Source organism: Pelodiscus sinensis, chromosome 5, assembly GCF_052426305.1.
Source record: "Pelodiscus sinensis isolate ZL-2025 chromosome 5, ASM5242630v1, whole genome shotgun sequence".
NCBI classification, from domain to species: Eukaryota; Metazoa; Chordata; order Testudines; family Trionychidae; genus Pelodiscus; species Pelodiscus sinensis.
Window position 1 is genome coordinate 13,183,548 of NC_143056.1, and position 27,587 is coordinate 13,211,134.

At 45.1% G+C, this 27,587-nt stretch overlaps 1 protein-coding gene across 1 annotated transcript; it reads right to left on the bottom strand.

Moving 5' to 3' along the window:
- Positions 1-306: 306 nt before the first annotated feature.
- On the bottom strand, positions 307-4,091 carry SIX1 (SIX homeobox 1). The gene is made up of 2 exons (XM_075926331.2): positions 3,404-4,091; positions 307-1,541 (listed from the first exon to the last, which is right to left on the bottom strand). Exons 1-2 carry the CDS (start codon positions 3,961-3,963, stop codon positions 1,268-1,270), a joined length of 834 nt encoding a protein of 277 aa, XP_075782446.1. The 5' UTR covers positions 3,964-4,091; the 3' UTR covers positions 307-1,267.
- Positions 4,092-27,587: the final 23,496 nt, after the last annotated feature.

Genomic DNA, 27,587 nt, shown 5'->3' on the forward strand with positions numbered 1-27,587 from the left:
TTACCATTACATGCTTTGCGGTCCTTCCTGCATTCTCTTGTTAGCAAGACTGTTAACAGTGAAAAAGCCAGGTAATGATAGAGGTGTCTGAAAACAGCTAGGGATAAAGACTGCTTCCAAAAACACTGAACAAAAATCAAAACAGCAATCATTCAATAGGGAACCAACCTAGTTCTTTGAACTAGCTCTCTGGCCTTGTTTTTACTCCTCAAGTAACCTCAGCAAAAGAAATAGATAAACCCTACCGAAATTGAAACACTAGCCTGGAATAAGACAGAACTCATCTTCGCAAATAAAATCACAGTCTTTGTATTCTATTAATTATTATTATTTAATTTAGGCTTGTTTGGGTACAATAGAAAAGAAACCTGAAATCATATGCTTTTTTTCACAAATAACCAGACTGCCAGATTTGCATCATTTTGCAAGACAAACTATGGAGACAGAGTAAAGGACAGTCTAACAGGAGTATGCAATATTGACATGAAACTTGTCAGGATAAAATAAGGAATATTGTTCAGAGGAAGCCACATTTATTTTTTTATTTTTAGTTTAAGTCACATTGATGCATTGAAAGTTCACCACAAAAAATAAAAGACAAGAATGTTTGCTCTATTAATGGTCATTGAAGTTCCTCTAGCTAATTGCCTGGTATATCTGCTTTAAGACATAGGCACTGGTTTTTATTCTAATACTGCATCTTTTTAAAATTTAATCTACACCAAAATCTGTTGTTAACACTAAATGTGAAAAATGTAAACTTAACTTTCCCTCCCAACTCCTTCCCAAATAAAAGGCCTTGTAGGTTAATCCACCCTCTTATTTCTTAAGAATTCAAATGAGAGTAAATTTCCCCAACTATAGAAAAACTCTTCATCTATCTCTCTCTCTCCCCCCCCCCCCCCCCTGTAGTGAAAGATTGGATCTTCCTCACTTTGGAATTGAATAGCATCCAGTTATTTTGTAATTCCTGTTGGTAAACGCTTTTAATTGAATTCGAAGGAACGTTGTCGTGAGGGAAAAATCACAAGGAACAGCCGTTTTCTGCGTTTTTGGCTACTTGGAGAAAAAGAATGGGAAAGCTGTAAGCGCGTTGGAGAGGAGAGGAAACTCCTTGGGTACGTTTTCAAAAAGAGTGTAAAGTCGTGTTAAGAATCGCCGGATAAGCTGTAAAATTGTGTCCTGTCCTCTATTTACAATCGAGTGTCCTATCGCCGCGGTAAACCTCTGTTTCCATTGCTTTCACGGCTGCTTGGTCTCCTTGTTTTTAGGAGCCGAGATCTACCAAGCTCGAGGTGAGGGGTCCTAGCAGGGAGTCCTGAAGGCTGTGGCTGGTCTGAGAGGCTGTTAAGCCGGTCAGGGAATAGTTGGAGCTCCTGGCGTGGCTAAGGTTTCCCTGTAATAGAAGGACTGAGTTCTGATCCGGACTTTGTGGGGGGGAGAATTCTTCTTCGGAGCTGGACATAAGCGGTTTGCCCCCATCCAGGGGAGAGAGCTGGTTGGGTTTGTTGGTGGATGTGTTGTTGTTTTCAGTGTTCTCCCTAAGAAAAAGAGAAAGCAGCGTGTTTGTTACAAAGTAGGAACAGCGTCACAGTTAGTTCAGCAGCTTAAAGCGACGCTCAATTTGTATAATGCTCAAAAGAGGCATAAAACAAACAAACAAAAAAAACAACAGTGGAGTTTCTACGTTCTCCCTCACCAATGCCAGGAGGGAAGCTGGAGCAATTCCTTATCAATGTATCCGTTTTGAGCGCTCTCTCCACTACACTCGGGACAAGAGAGAAACTCAAGCAAGACCCACTCTCTTACGCGAACGCGTCTCATTCTGCGGGCTGCCTCGCAACAAATTTAGTTTTAACAAAACATTTGATTAGAAAAGAATAACCATCCCCACAGCCAGTATTCAAAAGCACCCGGAAAAGTGTTTGCTATTTTAGCTACATGGCTGGAGCTGCTGTATTCGGCCTATGTAAACAGCTGCACGGTTTCATGTAAGTGATGTGCATGGTAACTTGGGTGAGGACAGGGGCTTTTTTTACATTTAAAACCGCTCTTTCCGGGGGGGGGGGGGTCAAATATGTAGAGAGCCTTCTAAAACCGCTAGAGCTGAGATCTAACAAAGCAGGGAGGTAGCAGAGAGATTAGTGCGGGAGCAGGACGCGCACCGAGGCTGTGCCCCGAAGATCTGTCTCTTTCGGCTAAGGAGGAAGGGAGCCACAGGCCTGGTTTCCCAACTGGCTCCTTGCTGGGATTTAAATCCCGTTTGAACTACAGAGGTGGTTCCGAACCGGTTCACACAGCGGTTAGCGAACCCGCTTCCCTCCAGAGTAGGTCTACAAGCTCTGTTACCCCGGATCTGCGTGTGCGGTTGAAAGTGTCTCAGCCCTGACTCACTCCTGGTTAATTTCATAAGCGCGCGGCTGCAACCTCTCGGGTTTCTCTTTCTCTTCCGGACCCCGGCCACAGGACAGCCCTGCCAGACGGGAATACAACCCCAGCGCCCGAGAGGCCAGGAGCTGAATAAAAGGCAAAGAATGAAACGATCTCCCCTTAATGCCTCGCTCTCATTTACTTCCCTGTCCGATCTGCCTGCCACAAACTTCCCTGACTCCCTGGCGCTCAGGAGGGAAGGGATGAAAAACAAAAGGCAAGAATGGCCAAGGTGAACTCCACACAAGTCACTTAAAAGTTTAGTTAAGCCTTCGCGCTAGGCAGGTGGGGATGTAGTGTCCGGGTGCCAGGACGAAGAGCGATTTTTTTCAGAGGGTCTTTCAATGCCTTATAAATCGCCTTCTGCGCGAAAATAGCAAACCCGTTTTCCTCCAGCCTGTCATTTCGCCGGGGGGGAGGGGGGATGAAATGCAGGTTTCGCTTTGAAAAAGTGACTCCAAAGAGAATGATCTGGCTAGTGGGTGCTCCCCCCCCAATGATCTGGCTGGTGCCCCCCCCCCATCCGATTTTATTCTTCCCGGATCACTGCTCTCAATGCCAGAGGCACAGTATCCCCTGCCTGGCACCGTCTCCCCCTAAACCACCACCGGGCAGAACCCCAGCAACATAGGGATCACCTTTCCCTTTGGGGGCGCTTACTGGCCACGCTTTTCCATTTGTTATGTCTTCACCTTACCCAGCTGCACTTAAAAAAACCGCACACCCCCCTTCCGTACCTTGGGAGTTTTGCGGGGTGCAGTGCTACAAATCCTGATTTCGGCTATTCCCTGGCGCCCTAAGCAGGGCTGAAACAGACACAGATACCCCCATATTCCCCTCCCCAAATAACCCAAATTCTCCTTCCTTATCTAAAGCGTGAGCTTTCTGGCTGGCGCGCCCGGTGCAGATCCAGGCAGCCCCGACCAAGCGCAGGGCAGGAGGGGAAGGGAGGAAGAAACGGCAGGGCAAGTACCTTTCCTTCGCCTCGGCTGCTCGGTCCCGCTGCCTCCTGTTTTTAAACCAGTTGCTGACCTGGGTGGTAGTGAGGCCGGTGGCCTCGGCCAGCTCCCTTTTCTCGCGGGGCGAGGGGTAGGGGTTGTGCGCGTACCACTCCCGCAGCACGCCCCGGGACTTCTCCTTGAAGCAGTAGCTGGTCTCCTCGCCGTCCCAGATGGTGCGGGGCAGGGGGAATTTTCGGCGCACGCGGTACTTGCCCACGGCGCCCAGCGGCCGGCCCCGCAGCTTCTCGGCTTCCACGTAGTGCGCCTTGAGCCAGAGCTGCTGCAGCTTGGGGTGGTTGTGGGGCGAGAACTGGTGGCTCTCCAGGATCTTGTAGAGCTCGCGGAAGTTGCCCCGGTGGAAGGCCACCACCGCCTTGGCTTTCAGCACGCTCTCGTTCTTGTGCAGGTGGTCGCAGGCGGGCAGGGACCAGAGGAAGCGGCCCAGCCGCTCCAGGTTCCCCCCTTGCTGCAGCACCTCGCACACGCAGGCCACTTGCTCCTGCGTGAAGCCGAAGGACGGCAGCATGGACATGGCTGGGGCTCGGCGGCGCGGCCCTGCCGGGGCCAGGTGAGAAGCCGGCGCGAGCCCGGGCGCTCCCGGGGACTGGGCGAGGGAGGGGGGGAAGAGGGCAGAGAAGGCAGCGCGCGGAGCCCCGGCCTGGGCGCGAGCCGCGGGGGGGGCCGAGGGCGGGTGGGATGCTCGGATTGTTGCTGGGGGAAACTTTGCGGCTCGGCCACCGCCGCGAGGCTTAAAGCGCCCGAGCCGCCGGGCCGCGCTGATTGGACGCCCCCCGCGCCTATCGGAGGCTCCGCCAGGGGCGCGCGGCCTGCGAGGCAGCAGGGCAGCGCGGGGAGGCCCGGCCCGCCAGCCGAGTTGCTGCTGCTGCTGCTGCTGCTGGTGGTTGGTGTCTGATGACTGAGTGGCTGAGCCTGTGTGTGAGAGCGGAGCAAGGGGGGCGGGGAGGGGGGAGCCGCTCCGTCCCGAGAGGGGAGACACGTCAGGGCCCTGCAATATGAGCCCCTTCTCAAGTGTCACCTAAAGGGAGCGGGGGCTCATCTCTGCACAAATCAATTATTACAGCCCTTAAGAAAGGTCCCCCTCCTCCCTCCCCCCGCCACCTCCTGGTCCCTTCCAGCCCTGCTCCTTCCCTGTGAGCTCATATTTAATTACCTTAATGTTGGGAATGAATAAATAACGGCTTGATGAATAGCTCATGCAGCATGATAAATAATAAAGGAGGGAGCCGTAACTTTGGGCTGGAGGACAGGAGGGCTAGGTGGTGGGGGTGGTTGTGTGAGGGTAGAGGGGGAGGCATGTCCAAGGGCCTCATTCAAAGTGTCTTCGCCATGAATTGCTGCTGAGGCACTGGCAAAACTGAAAGTGCTGCTTTTGGGGGGTGGGGAGAGGGATAAAGCGTTTAGACTGAAGTAGATCTGAATTCGAATTAGAGAAATCATCCCTCTAACAATTGTTTAGTTGAGGTGTGGACCCAGCTCCTAAGTACAAGATGATGTATAAGAAGGATAAGTAAACAGCGTCAGTGTTTGTTCTTGTGCCTTCCGGGTGGAGTGATGAACTTGGGTCGCAAATTTAGTAGAAATGAAAGGCGCTTCTGCACTGTTCGCCTTCTTTGTGTGTGCGCGCTGCAATATTTAGCAAAACTGAACGAACAAACGCCGCTTTAATAATCCTAATCCTCATTTGCACACCTTGTCTATAAGCAGGTATTATTTAAAAAAAAGATTTTGAAAACAATTAGCTTCCCTAAACAAAGATAATCTATTGTCAGTAGCAGGGGACGGGGTAAGCGATAAGAACAATAAGCAGAGATAAGGAAAGCAGAATGGTGGGAAGAGGGTGTCTTTATGACTGTATTTATCTTTGATTAGATAAGCTGAAAACAGAATTTTAAGTACACTTCAGAATTCTTTTGATTTAAGAATGAATTCACTTAGTGCTAATCACAGTCGCGATGCTCTTTAAAACCCCTTTGTCCTCACGAAATACAATTGGATTTTTTTTTACTTTAGACTATTAAAGTTAAGTGCGGAGGCTGACAGAAAAAAGCGTGTACTGGCATATCAGCTTTATTGTTTGTATACATTGATGCTCATAGTTCTGTTTTCCTTGACATTTGGAATGGTACATTTGTCTCTGATAAAGTGCCAGCAACAGCAACCTTCGTATTTTCCACAAACCGTTGATTCTGAGGTTTTATAGAGAAAAAATATATATAATCTAAAAGCACATAGTGAGATCTGCGCGCGCGAGTGTGAACGCAATATACTTGGCATTTCCGAAGTAAGCGTTCTCATCTACAGTGAAACAGGCTGAAAGCAGACGATGATATTTATGTACGCCTAGATTATTTTTTAAATATATTTAATGGCTATTTGAGCTGTTTAAAGAAAGCCACTGCCCCCACAGTCTGTACAATGGCTTTACTTACTAAACTGGAGTCATGGCACTTCTATATACCATGACCATGTGTCTGGTAATTTTCCCTTGCCATTTTATTTTAGTACTTATGATGTTTCAGATGAAGTCTTAAAGAGCTGCAATGTCCTGCCAGAAGGAATGTCTCTACTTGGAACAGATCCTTATTGACAAGGCAGCTGTGTGGGGACCGGAACGGAGTCTTAAACCCAGCTCTAAAATCAACTAATACCCTAAAGTCTAGAGCAAGTGCGCAGAATTATAATATATGAGGTTGCAACTTTAAGTGATTGTCGCCTGGAATAGAAATTCCACGTCCAAATGCGAGTTTACTAAGTGATTTTTTGCTAATATTTTAAATAAGGAAATAAATAGTAATTTTCAAGGTGTTTTGAGCTGACAAATTGACCTAAAGGACTAATTCGTAAGCAGAAAGACAGATATTTATACCTGGTGTGTTGTGTATCTTTAAAAGTCCGGCCAAATAAACACTATTTTAGAATAAGCCAGTGGATGAAGTGAAATTGACAAGAACTTGACAAGAACTTGTGCATCGTCGGAACCCTTTCTTTCCTACTCCAAAATGGTTATTCTTCAGTGTAATCAGAAATCCAGTACCGAAGGGGCGTGTGCCTTGTTCACGCGGGTAGTATCTACTCCATCCTACATAAGAGAACCATTTATTATGAATGTTAATTATTGGCCCGAACTGGTTTTCCTAAAATGGAAAGCTTTCCCTGTAAACCACTGAAAGAGGTAAAATGACATGAATTTACAAACCACACTAACCGATTTCTCCTTTTAAAAGCACACAGACTGGGTTTTATTGTTCCAGCAAAATCATTTGATGTCAATAACCAAATAACAACAAAACCGATTGCAGGCTCCATAGATATTTTTCCCTCTGTAGAAAGAAAATAAGCACCCTTTTAAATCTGAGTTCATTGCCCTGATTTTCTCTCGGAAAAAATGTAGGTAATGTTTATCAAAATATTTTGTTTAAAAATAATTGTAATGGATAGTTGAATATGCCTTTGACTACAGTATTTTTTCTTAAAAGCCTAGATATGTGATAAAGGGACATTTTCATAAGGCCTTAAATCAAATGTGCTTACAGATTTAATATAAAACAGGCCATTATTTTGTGCTCTTATATAATAAGATAGGTATGCTTATAGCTATCCACCGGGCTAATCGAATATGTTTTAAAATTAAGAAGATCGAACGCAACTTTGCCAAGTGTATCAGCGTTTGGGGAAGAGTTTAGAAAACTTTTTTATTTATGGATTTGTTCAGACAATTTATTAGTGCAAAATTAAAATGACCGCGGATATGATGCACATCTGCGGTTGTGTTCTTCATCTGATGAGAAACCTCCCAGGTCAGTCCAGTCCCAACACCATAAAGATTAAAACAGTGACAACAAACAAGGGCGGCCGCAAAATTTGGAGGAGCCAGTCTACTAGTGAGAATAAAATATGCTCTTTAGAATGGGCGAACTGGAAGTGCAGTAACACAACGCGGGCGATTTCCGAACCTTGAGATGGGGAAATACAAAACCAGGCCATTAGCAAATGAGTTTTGTGTTGTAAAGGGTTGCTTTCCCATCCACTTGCTGTTCTGAAAAATAGATCACATTTCGTTATCTTTAGTGAGAATCTGCAACGTGATACCGGATCTCTGCAGCCCTCCTTCCCAGCTGCAAGGCACAGGGGAGACAGCCAGTTTCCTTGGCTTATTTCTAAACAATAAGGATTTGTATTTTCTTTATAAAAAAAAAACCCCAAAAAGGACAGAACTCTTTCCATATTATTTGCTGTTATCTATAGAAGCCTATGGCCCAAGATGCCTGGAAACCAATAGAACCTTTAATTACTTGTTCGTAATTGCCCCAAGACACCTGTAAAAACAAAGTTGGTGTCAGCAGGCATCTTGGGAAGGGCCAGGCAGGGAGGGAGCGTCTCCTTAAATCCGTCCGGTTTGTCTATCTCCTGAAAATATCGGCTCCCTTTTGTCCTGGATGGTTTCGTGGTATTAGAGCCCAAGCACAAGGAAAAACAATCAGGGGCAGTTTGGGGGAAGAAGGTTTGCAGGAGTTGGCAGGGTGGAAAGGGGGCAGTTTGGGATTCTCCTCCCTCGGAGGGGTGTGCAGATGTATGCTGCTGAATGACAACTGTGCCTCCCCTCCGGGTGCGGGGAGGAGGGGGGACTGGGTTGTTTTGTGGACAACAAAAACGAAGGGAACCATCATTCTGCTGGGCCCGCCTTGGTCCTGAATGCTTGGCTCCGAACTGCCCAGAGACTGAAAACGCAAAGTTTTGGGGAAGACGGAAACTTTCCCGGCTGGGAACTCCAAAGAACAGACCTGCCTAGCAGCTAAGGGATGTTAGACTGAACGAGGGGAGGGCCTATCTCAAGTGCCCCTACACCCTAAAAGCCAGCGTTGGACATGATTCACATAAGATAATAAGGACATACAAAGGGCTCTTTCTTTGTATAGTTACCGGGGCATTTTTCAAAGGATTAGAGGTGATCACGCGTTTTCTTCTTTAGCCAGGCTGACAAAATGTGTATGTGTATTTCTTTACTTCCTCCCTTCGCCTTTTTTCCTCTTGAGTTCCCAGTCAAAGCCCCCCGCCCCCTTTTTTTTCTTTTGCACTAATGTACATCCTGGATGCTGGATCTGTCTAAGCTAAGAAGAATTTCCTTTTTGGAGGTGAAAGCCTCCAGCTCCTCCTGTTCCGAGGAAAGTGCTAGTGATGGTAATACAGGGTGACACTAAATAAACAGTTAAGTTGGGCTGGAAAGATGGAGTTAATTATCCAGTGAGCTGCATTTAAACCGAGACCATGAGGGGCTGATTTGTTTTGGCGCAGAGCGCTAAGAAGCAGGCGAGCCCTCGCTGTTTGTGCAGCGCTCTTTGCAACCCCTCGCTTGCTCTGCTTTTTGCATTCATCAGTATTGGGCGGCGGGGGGGGGGGGGGGGAATTCCGTTTTAATTTAAAAAACGGAGATTTAAACAAAAAAATAAATCTTCGTCATATTGAGTGTCTGTGCAGTTCAGACAGATCGAGAAAGCAGCCACCCACCCATACACCCCCCGACAGCCGGGTCAAACAGGCAGGAACTGGGGACTTTTTAACCTTCTCCCACCCCCACCCAAACAAACAACCCTTTTTAGTGGGTTCCAGGAGGGCGTTATACCCATAGGCCCGGTGTCCTGGCCGCTCAGAGGCCGCTCACAAGAGCCCTATATGATCAAAGCTGAAGGATAATCCACGATTTCGTTGTGACCTTTGTCTTTACCACATCTAAGGCGTGCAGGGGTTTCTATGTTCAGGTATCTTTTCATTGGGGCATTTTTTAGTTGGAATTATCGGTACAACTTCTGCGGCTCACCCACTATCTGTTGTGCGCAGGTGAATTTGCACATAAACAGCCGTTCTGGTCGTATAGATCCCCTTTTGGAAAATGCTGATATTAATAATCCCTGGATGCCCCTCTTTCCGGGTCATTACGGTACTGCTGGTCTCTAATCAATCCTAATGCGATGGCAATTGGAGTCCCTGATGAATGCATCTCAGGTTTCTTGTAATGGCTCTACCACATTTTCCTGGACCTCCTTCTTTAACCTGAGATGCCAGGGGGACAAGTTCCTTCTCGGCTGCTGATTGCTTCAAGATGTTGGGGCTGGTTTGGAGAAAGAGAGAGACTATGTCTGCCCCTGGATAATGTGAAACTGAAGTGGATGAGCAGTTTCTGAAACCGAAGGACAGCCGCGGCGTTTAACTCCTTTTCGGCGCGGATACCTGCCGGGGGGGTTCATTGTTTGGTTATTGAGCATTTCCGCTTCCAATACAGCCCCCGACATTTTGTGCCGCGGGACGACGCCCCTACCCGCCTGATCTGTCAGCCCTCGGCTTGCTAAAGCATCTTTCCGTTCCCATGAGCTTTTTCCCACCAGACAGGAACTTTCCCACCACCTTGCCCATGGAGGGGCGTCCTCTGCCTTTCACTCGGCGTCCAAGCCGCTCAGACCTGGACCAGCGACTGCGACCATGAAGACGAAGCCGCTGCCCCAGCTAGGAAATGACTTCCCATCATTTATCAAGATTAGCCTCTAGCATGAAAGGACCCTGCCTGGTGCTCAGGCTGGCAGACAGAGCCCAAGCTACATTCATGCCCTCCGCGCATTAAGTAGCAAGACAATTCGCATTTTCACGGCATTGTTTTCCTCCCATTTCTCAGCATAATGGAATTTGCCGTAACCTGAGACAATGATAATTGCAACTTCTGGCCATGCCCTTTTAAATAAGATAATGCAGCTTGAATTAGGCTGGATACTGCTGCAGACAAATTGGGCAATAGACTGCTGCTCCATTGATCGTTTAGTTAAGAGTTCTGGGTGGCTCGGTGACTCGGTTCTTACTTCCACCTCCAGTTTTCCCCTCGCCAGTAAATCGACAAAACATGTCCATATAGAGAGTATTTATGTGTGTACACATCCCCACACCGTAATATAGCAGTATACACACAACATAAGTAAAATCATAAATTAAAAACCTGTTTTCCTTGGTACGCCATCTCTAATTAGAATATAGGCGGATAAATTGGATATAAAACGTACAATGCATGTATTTGTGCGCGCATATAAAACTGCACATTCAGTTCGTGTACCAAGTTCTAACCTGCGGAGTTTTAACTTCCGGAGCCCATGTAGCCTTTGGCATAAGAAGTTAGTTTAGCAGAGTTGGAAGCGAGGCATATCAGCTGCACCCTCTGCCCTCTAGCTGACCTGTTTCATATAGAGCCCCATCCTGTTTATCCATCGGTTTTAAAGAAACATTTTAAATGTGGAAAACAAAGCTACACAGCAAACCATAAGCGACACACACACACACACACACACACACACACACACACACACACACACACACACACACACACACATGAAACAGGGCCTAATCCTGCTCTCCTTGGGGGAAATTCCCATTGAAGCTAATGGGAAGTTTGTCCCAGTAAGGAATGAGGTCTGGCCCATATTGTAAATTCATCCCCAAAGACCTGATGGGTGAGTATTTTAATAAGAAGCCTCCTCTTGCTATTCGCTGTCTGTGGAAATGACACTGGGCAGGAGGCATATTCAATAGCATTGGCTACGGTATTACCCGGAGCTTTTTGAGATGTGTCTAGTTTGAGAAGCCTTAGCACAGCAGATGTTAATAAAATAACTTATTAAAAAGCGGAACCTACTGCCTGCGAAGAAAGGTGCTGTGTTCCCCCAGATGTTTTATCTGACTGGCCACTGAGGCGTTTCTTGAAACGTAGCCCTAGCCTTTCTGGAGGACTGGCTCAGCTGTACCCGGTGGCATGTCACACAGGCCTTACTTCGGCCTCAGATTTGCGGGGTTGAGCTATTTTCAGTTTCTGGCTCTTACTGCCAGGAAGGAAAACCTTCTACCTATGAAGGCTTTAAAGCTGGAATGTAGGGCCCCGCTCACATTTTTAAAACCCGCTCAGAGATTCCCAGCCGTTCTGTAACAAGTTGGTTTGGTTTTTCTTGCTTGCTTAGAAATGAAATCAGATTTAGCAAATATGTCTAAACCCTGCCAGAAACCCAAGAGAAGGTCCTTGGAATGATTATCCAGCATTGAGTGGAGGCGCTGTTAGAATTTGGGACTGGAGGGAGAAGCTGGGACTGATGGACAAACTCATTTTTTTTTTTTTGCGCCAAACAATTGAGGGATTCATCCTCTCTCCCCCCTCCCCCCCGCCATGGGAAAAGTCGAAATTGGGAACGCGTGGACCACTTCTACTCCAAGCCCTGCCACTTCCTCCTGCCTCCGCCGCCGTTTGACCCTTTCCATTGTGGCTGTGTCAGTTCAGGGGTGCGGTTTGAGCCGTGCCGGTGTTTTGAGAGCGGGGCTGCGCGTTCAGAGCCGCGCAGACTGGCTCCTTGCGCTGCGTCCCCTGGGAGTGAGCGCTGCCCCTGCATTTCTGAGAAGTGGCTGGCTCTGGGGAGGGGCACAGGAGGCGGCGGCGGCATCTGGAAAGGGAGAGAGAGGGCAAGGGTGCAGGAGGAAGGAGGAGGGAGAGGAATCAGGGACAGGGCAGAGAGCGGGAGAGAGAGAGAGGGCGCTCTGTTACTGAAGGAAGGCGTAGCCAGCTCAGGACCTGGTGGGCTGGAGCCAGCCTGCCCGTTTTTGCAGCTTTCTCCGCTGCCTGCCTGCGATTTTGATTTCTGCGGCGGCGTATCGTGCTGCCCCGGCTGCGGACGAGGAACCGATTCGCTGTTTGCTCTGCCGCACGCCTGGCGAGAGCCTGGCTCGCTCCGGGAGAAGGCCGAAGAGTCCCCGCTCCTGCGCCCAGCCGCCCTAGGAGGAGGGAGGATGGACGCACCGGACAGGTTGCGCAGGGGAACAGGGCGGGTGGGGGGGGGGGTGCGGGGCAGCGCCCTCCAATAGCTGGCTTCCACGGGCACGCCCCACGAGCACCAGAGAAAGGATTAAAGATGCTTGACCCTGCTGACGTTTGGGGCATGAAAAACAGAGAAGAAAACAGCACCAGGGACCAGAAACCACCTGTCCGGAGAGATCCACTTTCAAGGAACATCTAGGGCCCAGAAGCAGCCTCGAACCTTTTCAGCTGATGCTGCATTGGGGGAAAAAAGACCCTTTGTCCACTCGGGGGAACAGCCAGTGGGAGGAGCCGCACAGCTGTCCTGGCTTTGCTTTCTCTCCCTGGAAAGGCTGCAGGGGGGATCTGAGTATTCCTCCGACCTACACCAGGCGTCAACTACAGAGGAAGCCGCTCTCAACCCTAGCAGTCTAGCTAAGACAGCTAATTCCAAGTGAGAGGGGCTCTCACCCCTAACCCAGCTTTCATGGGATGTCTACACAGCAGCCTTATTTCGGACTAACTATTGTTACTCCAAAATAACATAGTGCGGCGTCTACACTACAAGCCTTTATTTTGAAATAATGTCGAGCTGGAGGACTTCTTACTCTTGACTCCTGTACCCCTCATTTCAAGTGGAGTAAGGGAAGTCAGAGGAAGAGTGTTCTTCCTTCGACTTCCTGCTGTGTAGACAGCACCAAAAGCTGAAATAAGCTATTTCAACTTTAGCTACACAATTAATGTAGCAGAAGTTGTGTATCTTAATTCAATTCTTTCCTGTTGTGTAGATGTACCCTAAGGGTATGTCTACATCGTGGCGCATACCTCAAAATAAGCTGTGCAATCTGAGCTATACAAATTGCGTAGCTTATTTCAAAATAGCTTATTTTGAAATTTGACGCTGTCTACACAGCATTTATTTCAAAATAAATTGCTATTCCGCTGACTTCATAAATCCCCATGCAATGAGGTTTATAGGAAGTCAGCGTAAGAAGCTTGTTATTTTGAATTTATTTGGAAATAACAGGTTTCTTGTGTAGACCGCACATAATATTATTCCAAAATAACTCTGCTGTGTAGACATACCTTAAGAGGCCACCTGCAAAAGTCTGACTATGTTTCCTTTGCAGGCAACAAGACCAGAGAAGCTCGTTGGAGCATGGCTTGTAACATTTTTTCAATACCTAGCCCCACCGTGTATTAGATCGCTAGAGTTCAAACAGCATTTGCTGGCCCATTTTGCACATATGCAAAGTTCCCCCCCCCCCCCCCCGCTTCATCTTGTTAAACACACAAATAAATAAAAAATACACACCTGGCTAGTGCAAAAGGTTTTTCCGGTCTATATACACCAAACCAGCTCTCACTGCCTGTGGCTGCTGAGGGAATGAGAAACAAGATTTACATAAACTGCCCTGTTTACCTACACTCTTTGCATTCTGAGACAAAACAAACATTTTCTTTGCTCTGGCACAGTGCACAGCTGTGGTCACAAGCCAGCCAGCCGTGTATTCTTATTTTTCTTTAAAAAGTGTTGGGTAGGACTCTGTATTAAATGAAATTAGCCTGTAAAAGGGCTGGGGGTGGGGGGACCTTAGTACACAGACAGTGTTGGTGGTTTTTTTGAGAGAGCTGCAAGAAAAGGACCTTTCACCTCTCATTAGTGATGCCATCAGTGCTTTGGCAGAGCCGAGGCGAGGTCATGTTACATATGGCACACAGTCTGTTCAGCTCTTGGAACGTCAGCTTTGAAATTTTAGAGAGGGGAAAGGTCACCTTTAATAAGCTCTAGTCTGGGGGTTCTCAGTTCTTTCTCTGCAAACTGTGTGGGTGTCCATATGCCTCAATCATCTCCAAAGTTGCTCCCTCTAATTTGAAAAGCTGCTTAGAGTATTCCCCCCTTTTACCTCACATGGAATCAGTTCAATTTTAACTAATACTCTCAAGTTGGCTATTTTTCAAGAAAAAAAAGCCAGCATTATATTTTCCCCTTCTTACAATCATAAAACTGTTTGTTATGAGTGACATATGGCAGCTTTCCAGGAGCAAATGAGATTCATCTGTCTATCAGGATAGGTGAACACAGATGTATAGGTTTACAGTTCCCAGACATCAGTGTTATACCCAATATAATTTGATGGTGCTTCAGGAGCTTCATACTTCCATGGTTATTAAGAGTTCTTGTTTCTGAATCTTCCTGGGGTAATATAATCCTTCAAGCCTTATTTATTGGGATCCCACTTACTGGTATATTATAAAAGCACATGGTTACAGTTCCATTTCTTTCCTCAGAGGAGACTAAAAAAAATCAAACACAAAATATATGTGTTTGAATGGGACAAATTAATTGCTAGCAAGACACCACTAACTTCAACTTTACTGTAGTCAATAGAGCCCTTCAAGACTTTTTCTAGTGTACTAGGTCTGGGCAGAGAGAGAAGTAGAGGGTAGAAGGGCTTCATTGGTCTTACTCCAATGCTCCAGGTGATTTATTTATTTTAATTTAAAATACATTATTTTCCAGAGCCAAATTTTGCATATTTTTAATAGAAAGATGCAAAGGGCCCATTTCTTGAGCTCTTATACTGATTTAAATAGAAGTTGCATCCAGCCACTACAGACTCAGCCCCAAAGGCTATTTACTTCTACACCAGTCATCATTAAAAACATATTAAATAAAACAGGTGATTATGTAAAGAAGTTGGAGGTAAGGGAGCCAAATTAGCGTGCAGCTTTAGGAATACACTTTTGAATGCTTTTGGCTGCTCCAAATTCAACAGAGGCATCCAGAGAGCACATTTTGGCTACATCTATACTGCATGATTATTTTGGAATAAACTATTCCGGAAAAAATACTCCAAAATAGCTTGTTTCGAAATAGTGCATCTACACTACAGGGAAGCCTGGAAATTAAGTCTGAGGCAGGCTCCCCTAATCTGGACATGCTACCTTGATTTAAAGCCCCAGGAAGCACCGGGGAGTAATTACTTTGAACGGCCTGGGGGAGGAGCTATTTTGAAATAGCAACAGTGGAGCGTCCACACTATTTCTATTCTGAAATAACTATTTCGAAAGAGGCGTTATTCCTCGTGGATTGAAGGATACAAATGCCAATATAAGCCACCCGTTATTTCAAAATTATTTCAAAATAACGGGCTAGCTGTGTAGATGCTCACATAGTTATTTCAGAATAATGTCTGTTATTCCGAAATGACGCTGCTGTGCAGATGTACCCTTTAAGGAGAACTGATTCATATTTCCTACTTCCCTAAACTAACAGGGTGACTAAATTAAAAAAACAACAAATAATCTGGTAGCACTTTAAAGACTAACAAAACATGTAGTTGGTATCATCAGCTTTTCTGGAAAAGATGAAGTGTGTGCGGAGGCTTGGTTTTTTATGATAGTTTCTAATGTTGAGAGTCCCTCCTCGATTTGTTTTCTGTTTGTTGTATAGAATGCTGATAAGGTGGTTCCTGAGTTTCTTTGCTAGAGTGTGGCATAATCTCTGGCTGTAGTCTGTGGGATACGTAGATTGTAGTGGGGTTTTCACCCTTAATCCTTTAGGTATGATGTTCATTTGTTTGCACTTGGAAAGGAAGATGACATCTGTTTGGATCTGAGTGAGTTTCTTTGTGTAGTTGATAGATTTCCACTCCAAATGGCTGAATGTAGTGCCCTGCATGTTCAAAAGTTTCAGAGGGGTAGCCGAGTTAGTATGTAACAGGAAAAACTTTAAAAACAATAGTCTGGTAACACTTTAAAGATTTGTTTTTTTTAAAGCTTTTCCTGTTACAGACTAACTCGGCTACCTCTCTAAAAGGGTGACTAATGAATGTTTTACTATTTAAAAGAAATAATCTTCCACTAGGTGTGTCAAAAGAGTGATCAGTCATGGAGTTATTAGAGAGACTGGATTAAAAAGGGGCTTCCGTGATGAGATACACTGATTATTTTTCTCTTTGTTTCAGAGCATTTTCAAAACCTGGAGCTGAATTCTGCTCTTAATTACATAGGTGAAAGTGAAGCCCCAGCCCATCAGTGTAAATGTGTGATGGATCTAGCCTGCTATTTTCTGTAGAACAACATATATATATATATATATATATATATATATATATATATATATATATATAGTGGCAGCTGAGTAGCAAGAGAAGCAGACCCTTTGTACCAGTGAGAATCATGTTAAATAATTAATTCCCAAATGCCTTTCTACATTAGTGCTTTCAGCAAAAAAAAAAATAAGTCTGCTTTATAGGGCCTCAGGCAATGTAACATTTGGTACATTGTCAGTCCAAACAGACTAGGTAATAGATATCCACAATACTTTGGAAAGATGCTACTCTACAGTGTATTGTTTGCATAGTTTGGATCCACAGACCCAATTTCCTCCCTTCGCATTATACTCTTATATAAGATATGAAAATATTTCTGAAACAGCAACTGAAGAAACTAGAAAAATATCTAATCCATCCAAATCAAAGGCTGCCAGGGAACTTAATGTCTGGGTCTTCTCTACAAAGGGACTCCGTGAAAGTAGAACGTTTGTCTCTCCTTGATTTTCAGACCAAATCTGATCAGTTTATAAAGAAAAGGATGAGGCTCCCCCCACAACTGCTGTCCCCACAAACTCATCCTGTAATCTGAAAGTCAAACTGAGATCTTTCTGGCCTGTACATCAAGATTAAAGATCCAGCAATCTATTAATAAGTCAGAGGAAGTGTGCATCACAATACACCCAGCTCACCTTTCCAGAGTTACTGGAGGTCTGCGAGGCAAACAGGAACATAGGAACGGCCTTACCAGATCAGAATAGTGGGCCTGTTTCCAACAGTGGCTAGTAACAGAATTGTCAGAAGAAGATTCAATAAATTCTGCAGTAGGCAATTGGGGTGTATCTACACAGCACCCTAAACTGGAAAACATGACCTATGAAGGAAGACTGAAAGAATTGGGCTTGTTTAGCTTGGAAAGGAGAAGACTGGAAGGGGACATGATAGCGGTTTTCAAGTATATAAAAGGGTGTCATAAGAAGGAGGCAGAAAAATTGTTCTCCTTGGCCTCTGAGGTTAGGACAAGAAGCAATGGGCTTAAATTGCAGTAAGGGAGGTTTGTTGGACATTAGGAAAAACTTCCTAACTGTCAGGGTGATTAAATACTGGAATAAATTGCCTTGGGAGGCTATGGAATCTCCATCACTGGAGATAGTTAAGATATTTAAGATATTGGAGATATTTAAGAGCAGGTTAGATAGACATCTATCAGGGATGATATGGTGCTTGGTCCTGCCGTGAGGGCAGGAGACTGGACTTGATCATCTCTTGAGGTCCCTTCTAGTTCAATAATTCTATGATTTTCAGAGCCCAGCTCTCACCCAATCTATTTCCTCTGAAGTCAATTTGAGTTAGGGTGGCAATTGTAAAAACTATTTAGTTATTAAACTGAACAAATAGATCCCTGATATACTCCAGGAGATAACAGACTAAGAAGTTGGCATTATTCTCTTTTTCTTTTTATATAGTCCCTTGCCAAATCAGCTCTGTATTTTTAAGTGAATTTGATCATTGTTGTGTCATACACATCTATAATTTATTTCCAAATATGCAAGAATTAGCAGAATTTCTAAAAAAGATTATTCATATTTCTGAAGTTTGTCTTCAGCTTTTGCATGTCTGGTATCCAGAGAGTTCACCATAGGGGCTGAGATGGGGAGTTGGAGTCCCCTACTTTTTTAACACAGAAGCCAAATTGCAATAATAGTATGTTTATTATTCATTTTATGCATTAGGTACCAATAGAAATTGGGCCCCATTGCGCTAGGCACTGTATGTACTTAAGAGACAGTCACTGCCTTAAAGAGATTAAATGACAGCTAGAGAAGGCAGACAAATGAAGGATTATTGCTGCAGGTTTACCAATGGTGAACTGGGACACAGAGAGAATGAATGACTTGCCAAAGTCACACACAGAATTTGTGGTGGAGCTGAACCCAGATTACCTGAGTTTCCTTCTGATGCCACAAAACCAGCCTCTGCCCCAGACCTGGGTAAAAGAGTGGCTGTGGCCATCTCTGGTTTATCCGTTAAGACCCGTCAAGACTTTTGGCCAAGAATCTGAGCTTCCCTGGAAATTCTTCCAAAGTCTGCAAGAGTAACAGAGCAAGGCTGCTCACCAGCTTCTCAGAGTAGGTACAAGGAAATGATGCTCACTCTCTGCAATCTATACAAGCTGCTGGTACCTCAAAGGATGCAATGCAGGTTCTTAGCACTGGTATATTGAGCACCTCATAATCTGAGCCCTAAGTACTTGAGTGATCACTTCTATGGCTATCAGCTATAGTTGGCAAAGTGTCCTGTAGCTCCATAGGTCCAGCAAGGATTAGTTTGGACCTGTTGTTGGAGGGTCTTGTTTACTGCGTAATTTCTCTCAAGGGAGGTATTCCAGAGTCCCTGGCTGGCTGCATTTGGACACACAGCAAGTCTCATCAGTTTCAGCTGGTCTGTTTGTGACCATTCTGTTCTGAGCCCTCTCCTTGCCCTTTTGTTTTCTACATTCCTTTTACTAGTTGGGAACTGTTCCCGTTGTGGGTGGGGTGGTTTGCCTGATGCCTGTTGGGTTTGTATTGGAGCCAGAATGTTGGATTTTGTCTAGCCATGTATTGTATTTGGCCAGTTGGTTCTTTTTTTAGGCTTTATAATATTTTGCATTTGGATTTTACTGTATAGCACTTCCATGTTTCACAACAGGCATATTTAGAAACAGTTTAAATATAGATAAAATAAAAGAGAAGGCTTTAAGACACACACACACACACACACACACACGTCCTCTAAACACAGTTTGGGGAGAAGTTACTGAATATGGTTAATGTCTTCTGCATCATTTTCCCCACCCCTTTCTGGGGAATTATAAGCAATTTCTGTTACTGTAAAATGGAAAGAATTTATTCAAATCATTTAAAAATAAAGGCAAATTAGGAGAAGATACAATGTACATTGATGATAGTGATCTAATATTTCTAATGTTTCTATAGTGACTGGAAATAATCCATAGTTTTAGAAATGAGCAAATGTCATTTAGATGTGTAAGGATGGAAAAGAGGAACCATGGATCTATAGGACAATTAGCTTAACCCTGTGGTAGAAAAGCTATTAGAAGTATACATGCAGAATTATGATGGAATGGGTTCTGAACCACAAGGTTTGAACTGAGGTTTATAAAAGCACTTAGGAGCCCTCTTTTGGTCATTCAAAGGCGGAAGAAAAGAATTAGATAGTGAGGCTTTGGGTTTATGCTCACAAACTCCAACTGGGAGACTATCCCTCAGCTTGGAAGGTTCAGAAAGAACTGGGTTTAAGAGTCTGTGGAATTTCATAAAACTAGGTTTTAAATTCAAAACCTTTTCAGTAACTAGAGTTTACTCTTTTTTACAGGTGTATTTGAAAGATATTTTAAACTCTAGTGAGTTCTAAAAAGTTTTTGTGAGCTGTGTGGGAATTTCTCTTCCACCTCACAACTATATATTAAATATTTCAGATTAATAATAGTTTTGCCTGCATTGATTGTTATATTTGATGAACTGTTCTCCACGTCTTCTTGGCTTTGTAGACATTTTGTTCAACATCTTTATTAATTACCTGGATAAGGGGATGGACTGCATGCTCAGCAAGTTTGCAGATGACACTAAGCTAGGGGGAGAGGTAGATACATTGGAGGACAGGGACAGGGCCCAGAGTGACCTAGACAGATTAGAGGATTTGGCTAAAAGAAATCTGATGAGGTTCAACAAGGACAAGTATAGAGTTCTGCACTTGGGATGGAAGAATCCCAAGCATTGTTACAGCTCTGGGGACAGACAGTCTAAATAGCAGTTCAGCAGAAAAGGACCTGGGGATTACAGTGGATGAGAAGCTGGATATGAGTCAACAGTGTGCCCTTGAAATCAAGAAGGCAAATGGAATATTAGGGTGCATTAGGAGGAGCATTGCCAGAAGATCTAGAGAAGTGATTATTCCCCTTTATTCAGCACTGGTGAGGCCACATCTGGAGTACCGTGTCCAATTCTGGGCCCCCTACTACAGAAAAGAGGTGGATACATTGGAGAGGGTTCAGCAGAAGGCAACCAAAATGATTAGGGGGCTGGAGCACATGACCTACGAGGAGAGACTGAGGGATTTGGGCTTATTTAGTCTGCAGAGGAGAAGAATGAGAGGGGATTTGATAGCAGCCTTCAACTTCCCGAAGGGAGGTTCCAAAGAGGATGGAGAGAGGCTGTTCTCAGTAGTGATGGATGGCAGAACAAGGAGCAATGGTCTCAAGTAACAGTGAGGGAGGTCTAGGTTGGATATTAGGAAAAACTATTTCACTAGGAGGGTGGTGAAGTACTAGAATTGGTTCCCTAGGGAGGTGGTGGAATCTCCATCCCTAGAGGTTTTTAAGTCTCAGCTTTGTCAAAGCCCTGGCTGGGATGCTTTAGTTGGGATTGGTCCTGCTTTGGGCAGGGGGCTGGACTCAATGACCTCCTGAGGTCTCTTCCAGCCCTATGATTCTATGATTCTAAAGGGTAGCATGTATTAGCAAGTGCTGATAATGCCACTACAGTGAGGTTTGGGGAAGAAAAGGTCAGAAGTGATTACAGCACAGAACAGATATTGACCAGCACACGCTGAAGGCCTGAAATCTGCAAACAATAGCAAAAACTACACCTGGGGTATGGACAGAGAGGACTCTGATTATTTGAGAATAATAAATGTTTTGCTGTCAGTATCAGGATGGCATTTGGGGTGGACCTTGTTATTATGGACTCAGTGCCTGTAGCATGGTTAGAAGTCTGCTCTGCAGAGTGACTTTTCTTGGAGGTATATAGACAGTTGGGCTCCATATTACTTTTTAAATCAGATACAGAGTGAGAGAAGTATTGAGGGGGGTCATTTCATTACTCATAGGTCACGTAGGAAGTTGGAGCAAGTGGTATGAACTAAACAATGCTCTCCCCTTTCCAAGTTGACCTCCTGTGCTGTTTGACTGTGAGGCAGGAAGCCGCCAGAGTCCACAATAGGAAAATTAAATACTGTCATTTCAAATAGCAAGTGGTTTATTATATAACAGATCAGAGGGTGTGTTCTATTTTTGGGACCACACTAAGCTAACTGGGGACAGTCACCAACACAGCTGCCTGTGAGGCTGTTTCCAGTGACAGTCGCTTTGATGCCAAACAAGCTCACTTTTCCTCACTAGGGTACTATTCTGAAGAAACCTCTGAATGACTTAGTTGCTTTCCCTCCTATAAATGGGCAATCTGTTTTCCCAGAGTTTATTTGCACATTGTTTTTGAACTATGTATTGAGAGCTGGTGAAGGGAGAGAAAGCATCAGAAAATTAACAGCAAAGGAAACCTCGCTGAAAATGTGTGGGCCCTGTCCTCAACTGGTATAAATTAGCATTAGCAAAGATGCTAGTGGGACCACAGCATTCTACACTACCGGAGGGCTTGGCTCACCTGTAGGAAGATGGAAGAGCATTTTAATTTATAAACCAAAAGATTTCTGCCAATGGCATGAGCAAGCGGTATTCGAGATAGGTGTAACTATAAGCAGGCTTTAAGCCTTACTCTGAAAATAAAGAGAGAAAGGGAAGTAAAACCAATCCAAGTAGATTTGCTAGACAAAACGTGAGTGGTAGGTTGTCAGTCAAAATGCCATTATTAGGGATTTTCACAGATTAGCCAGCCAGGCTATTAAATGTCAGACAGCATTTCGTATCATGGGAGAGAAAAATCAAACTGCATACAGGTGGGACCTCCCTGGTCCAGCACCCTGGGCACCTCAGTGGTCCCGAGTGACAGAGTTTCCCAGATTAGGAGAGGTCAAGGCTCCTCTCCTGGCTATTGGCCCAGCTCCTCACTGCAGGCCCACTTCCCTCACCCTTGCTGAGGCTGCGCCTCCTGCCCGGGTCCAAGGCTACACTCCCCAGCATACTGACTCAGGCTGGGGCTGTGCTCTCACCACCATCTTGGGCTGCGCTCCTGGGCATCGGCCCTGCTGCCTCAGGCCCGGGCGGGGGCTTTGCTCCCTTCATGCTGGCCCTGCTACCACCAAGGCTGCACTCCCCACCACCAGCCCAGACCTGGTAGCTGGCCAGGCAGGACTCTCTGGTCCACGGATGTTGCTGGTCCAGAGAGTGCTGGCCTAGAGGGGATCAATCTGTACTTCACTTCGGTCTTGCACCAGTTCAGCTGTGCTGAATGGCTAGTTGGAGCTGGGAGAGGAGAAGGCTACATTTTGTGCTCCTGTATGTCAATGAATGGTCCACCCACAAGCACAGGAGTGAGTGGCTACAGAGGTGCAATCCCTGCCACATAGCCCACCCTTAATAGCTAGTACCTGCAAGCACTCCTTAGCCTCATGCAGGGGTTCATGTGGTGCCGCATGGCAGAGTCTTCTATAATTCAGATTCTAAATGTGATTTAAAAGAAAAACCAGAACACCAGTGTTTGTTTTAATATCACAGATGAAAATTACTTTTTTTGATCATTCATAAACATTTTTGGTAAAGTGGGAAACTATTAACATTCCAAACCGTGCTGGCTGGTCACTTGCCCGTACATCTGCAAAACAACATTCTGATTCTAGAGCCTGATCTTACTCTCATTGAAGTCGGTGGCAAAACTCCCCTTGGCTTCAGGGGGAATAGGAGTAGGCCTCTCCGGCTACAGCTAAACAGCAGCGCTATTTTGGGATACTAAAAGTATCCCAAAATAGCTATTCCACGTCTTTAAACTTGCCCGTTATTTCAAAATAGATTTTGAAATAATGGGCACACTATTCCGGCATTCCTGGTTAAGGGACATTTCGGAATAGCACTTTATTTTGAAATTTGGTGCTGCGTAAACAGTGTCAAATTTCAAAATAAGCTATTTTGAAATTAGATTGAAATAAGATATGCAATTTGCGTAGTTCAAATTGTACATCTTATTTTGACCTATGGATGCAATGTACAGGCAGTCCCCGGGTTACGTACAAGATAGGGACTGTAGGTTTGTTCTTAAGTTGAATTTGTATGTAAGTCGGAACTGGTACATATTGTAGGGGAAACTCTAGCCAAACATTTCTCCAGAGCTCAGTTTTATTCTCCCACACCTCACTTCCCTCAGTCCTTTATTCTCAAGCTGAGGTGTCTGCTGAGAAAAGCCACCCCGCGTCTCCCTGGTCTGCTGGGGGGGGCGCTAGCTTCGCGTCTCCCTGGTCTGCCTGGGGGAAGCAGCTAGTGTGGGGTTGCCTCACCCCGTTTGTAAGTAGGGATCTGATGTAAGTCGAATCCATGTAACCCGGGGACTGCCTGCAATTCACCCCCACTGTCATTCACAGGTACTTTATCCTTTTCAAACACTGTCTTAAAATATTTTAGTGGTATATAAAACCAGGATTGATATTGAACCAAATCCTCATGCTCAGGCCAGCAACTCCATCCAGCCAACTTCTTGGATGGTTGACATAAGGTTTGAGGGCGGTGGGGGCAATCAACACTCATTAGGAGATTTGTTGTTTGATAAACAACACTCATTGGGAGAAATATAGGTCCAGATTGCTGTAAATGCTGCATATCAGTGCCATTGGGACTAGTTGTGTGTGTCAAAATACCGTTGTCCATTATAAGTGTTTGTAGGATCTCAGTCTGTAATCTCAAACCAGAACAATTCCATTACTTTAAATTGTTTTGCTCCACATTTACACCAGCGTAGGTGAGATTAGAATTTGGCCCTTAATATGTATGAAACAAACTCAGCATTGGTGTAAACGTGGACAGAGCTCCTGTTGCTTTTGCCATGACTAGCCCCTGTACTGAATTAGATTACACTTTGTTCACGGACTGGCACTGTGGTCCAATGGATAAGACACTTGCCTGGGCATCAGAGCTGGATTCTCTTGTCAGCTCTACTACTAACTCTCCGTGCGGCCTTCGGAAATCACTTCCTCTCGCCGTGCTTCATCTGCCTTGTATATTGTGACTGTAAACTCCTCAAAGTAGGGACAGTCTTTTCGTATGTGTGGACAGCTCCTAGCACACTGTGGCCTGATCTGAGTTAGGGACTTAAAGCCTCACTATAATATTACTAATTGTATGGCAATTTGCAGCAATAAAGAACAGGAAAAGGGCAGAATTTAACATGCTATAGTACTTCCTGTTAGTACATTTTCAAGGACTTTTGCTGCAATATCAGCAGATACTGTTTAGCCAAAAACATTTCAAATCAGGTCTTTCTTTGTGAGACACTGCAGCATTCAGAATGACTTTCTTACATGGAAATATCTTACCTGACTATGGTTTTCCTGGTTAACCGGCAGATTTACTACAACTCTGTTCAGTTTCCCTGAACGGCATGCTGCTCCTGGACATTTCATCTTTTTCTCTGAACAATCACAGCTTTGCACCAGCTTCTGGAGCACATAAACTAGGTGCTATTTTTATTGAAGCTGACTCCAGATTTTTCACAGCTGTGTCAGTTTGGATTGTTAGCCTCGGTGGTGAATTTTCTGGCTCTTAGGGGTTTTGAGTGGGGATGTAAGAAATTAACCGTCTGGTTGCAGTTAAACTCTTCTGCCCTGCCAGCGTGTGCTGGCTCCTGGTGCACACTGGCTGCTGTCTCCGCTCCCAGGGAGCTGGCTGTGCTGAGGGCTCTGCAATATCCAGAAAACCCCGCAATACGTGTAACCTTGTAACCACTAGGCTTTTTAACAGTTGCACAGTTACGTTTTAAAAACCATTTTTACATCCTGAGTTTTGAGATGCTGATATATGTATGGCTATGTCTACACTACGAGTTTTGCTGGAAGAGGCAATGCAAATGAAGCGTGGATTAGCATTTTCTCATGCTGCATTTGCATACTCTCGTCCGATCCGTTTTTGCGTGAGGGGTTTTTGTGCAAAAACAAACAGTGTGGACGTTTCCTTTTAGTGCAAAACCCCCTTTTTGTGCAGACCAAAAAGGGGTTTTTGCTCAAAAAGGAAATGTCCACACTGGTTGTCTTGCACAAAAAGGGGATTTGGTGCAAAAGGGAAACGTTCATGCTGCTTGTTTTTGCACAAAAACCCCTAGCGCAAAAACGGATCAGAAGAGAGTATGCAAATGAAGTGTGAGAAAATGCTAATCCATGCTTCATTTGCATTGCCTCTTCCGGCAAAACTCGTAGTGTAGACCTAGCCTAGTAGTTATATTCCTACTTTTGTAGCTCTTTTCCAATTAAAAACAAATTCTAGATCCATGTCTGAGTTGATGCATCGATTGGATTCCTAGGGCCAAATTCTCAACAGATACTCAGTGACTGATTTGATATAAAAACCTTAATACAAGTACTAGAAATGCCATGAATATGCATATGTGAAATAGCTGGGGAGCTCTCCATTAAAGTGCACTTACCGGGACATCCTGCCTTGGAGATAAGAACATTCATCCACGACCTGGTACTGTGTGTGGGGGGGAGGGGAGCTTCTAAATGGCTTAGAAAGCCCATCCAGACAAAACTGCAGGAAAGGAGGCCTTGACCCCCAGCCCTGCTGGGCTCCTCTTTTAGTTGGTTTTCCTGATGGACTGGGAGCAGGTGCTCATCTTACAAGTATTCTACCATCAGGTTAGGTGCTGCAGGGACATCAGAGGTCCTGATAGGCTGCTTTTCTCCAGCTGAAGCGAGTACTGCATGCAGTTCTCCCTCCATCATCCAATGTAAAAGTGGCCGGCTTGTGGGTGTACCTGCTCCCCCCGAATGTTATTATGCCCTCTTTTCTCTTTGTGCACAGACTGTGCCATTTGTATAAGCAGTGGTTCCTCTTTGAGGCTTCTCTGCAGCCTCTGTGCCCCATATCTGCTGGAAAATAGGGGTTGCAAAGCAACAAATCCTCAACTAGGAATGCTGCGGGGATAAAAGTGATTCCCTGGTGGTTCCGATCTGATCTCATGGTCCTTTTCCATCCCCCCGGCTGTTGCAGCAGGGCATATGTTGGCTTAACCATGGGCTACCAACATGATACTATTCCATTTCCCATCCCCAGCTGGCTCCAATATTTAAAGGTTGCTTTAAGCTCTTGTTCCAGCTGGAATGGAGCTGTCATCTGGGAGCAGAACAAACCTTCACAAATTAAGTATCACAAAGAGGCTTGGGAGGTCAGAACAGTTTATCTTGATTTTACAAGCAAGAAAATGGAAGCACAGTGAGGTGAGGTGGGCAGTGGGAAATGGAGGCATGTGACCTGCTGCTGGGAAGGAGGAGCATTGGACAGCCTGTGAGTATCACTCATGCACCTTAGGGATGTTTCTCTTCAGAATCTTCATTAGCTTCAGCAGCTGCAGAGCCTGTGCAAGTTACACAGATCTGCAGAAGGAGCTGGCGTGAGGATTTGGCCTATGAAATATAATGACAATGATTAAGACATTATAGGCTTGATTTTTCACAAGTGCTGGTTGAGTACCTGCCCCTCCAACTGAAATCAGTGGGAGCTGGAAATGCTCCAAACACCTGAAAAATTAGGCCTTAATTGTGCCTTTACTGTTTGGCTACGTCTACACTAGACTGTGTAGACTGTGTCTAGACTGGCAAGTTTTTCTGGAAAATCAGCCACTTTTCCGGAAAAACTTGCCAGCTGTCTACACTGGCCGCTTGAATTTCCGCAAAAGCACTGACGATCTCATGTAAGATTGTCAGTGCTTTTCCAGAAATACTATGCTGCTCCCGTTCGAGCAAAAGTCTTTTTCCGAAAGACTTTTGCGCAAAAGGGCCAGTGTGGACAGCACAGTACTGTTTTCCGCAAAAAAGCCCCGATCACAAAAATGGCGATCGGGGCTTTTTTGCGGAAAACCGCGTCTAGATTGGCCATGGACGCTTTTCCGCAAAAAGTGCTTTTGCGGAAAAGCATCCTGCCAATCTAGACGCGCTTTTCCGAAAATGCTTTTAATGGAAAACTTTTCCGTTAAAAGCATTTTCGGAAAATCATGCCAGTCTAGACGTAGCCTACATGTTTCTTGGTCAAGAAGCCTTTTGCGCAAGAGTTTTTGCATAGAAACTTCTTGCACAAGAGCACATCCATACCTCAAAGCACATTGCAAAAGAGATGTGCTTTTGCACAAGAGAGCGTCCGCACTGCATGGATGCTCTTGCACAAGAAAGCTCTGATGGCCATTCACAGAAACCTGTGCAGTGTCCACACCTCAAATGAGCTCTTGCACAATTAAATGGGCAGTTAAACAGCACAACAGAGGGCTTTTTCCGCCGTAGGTAAAATTCCTTTTCTGAGGCATAACTGCTTTTAGCAGTTATTGTGCAAGAAGG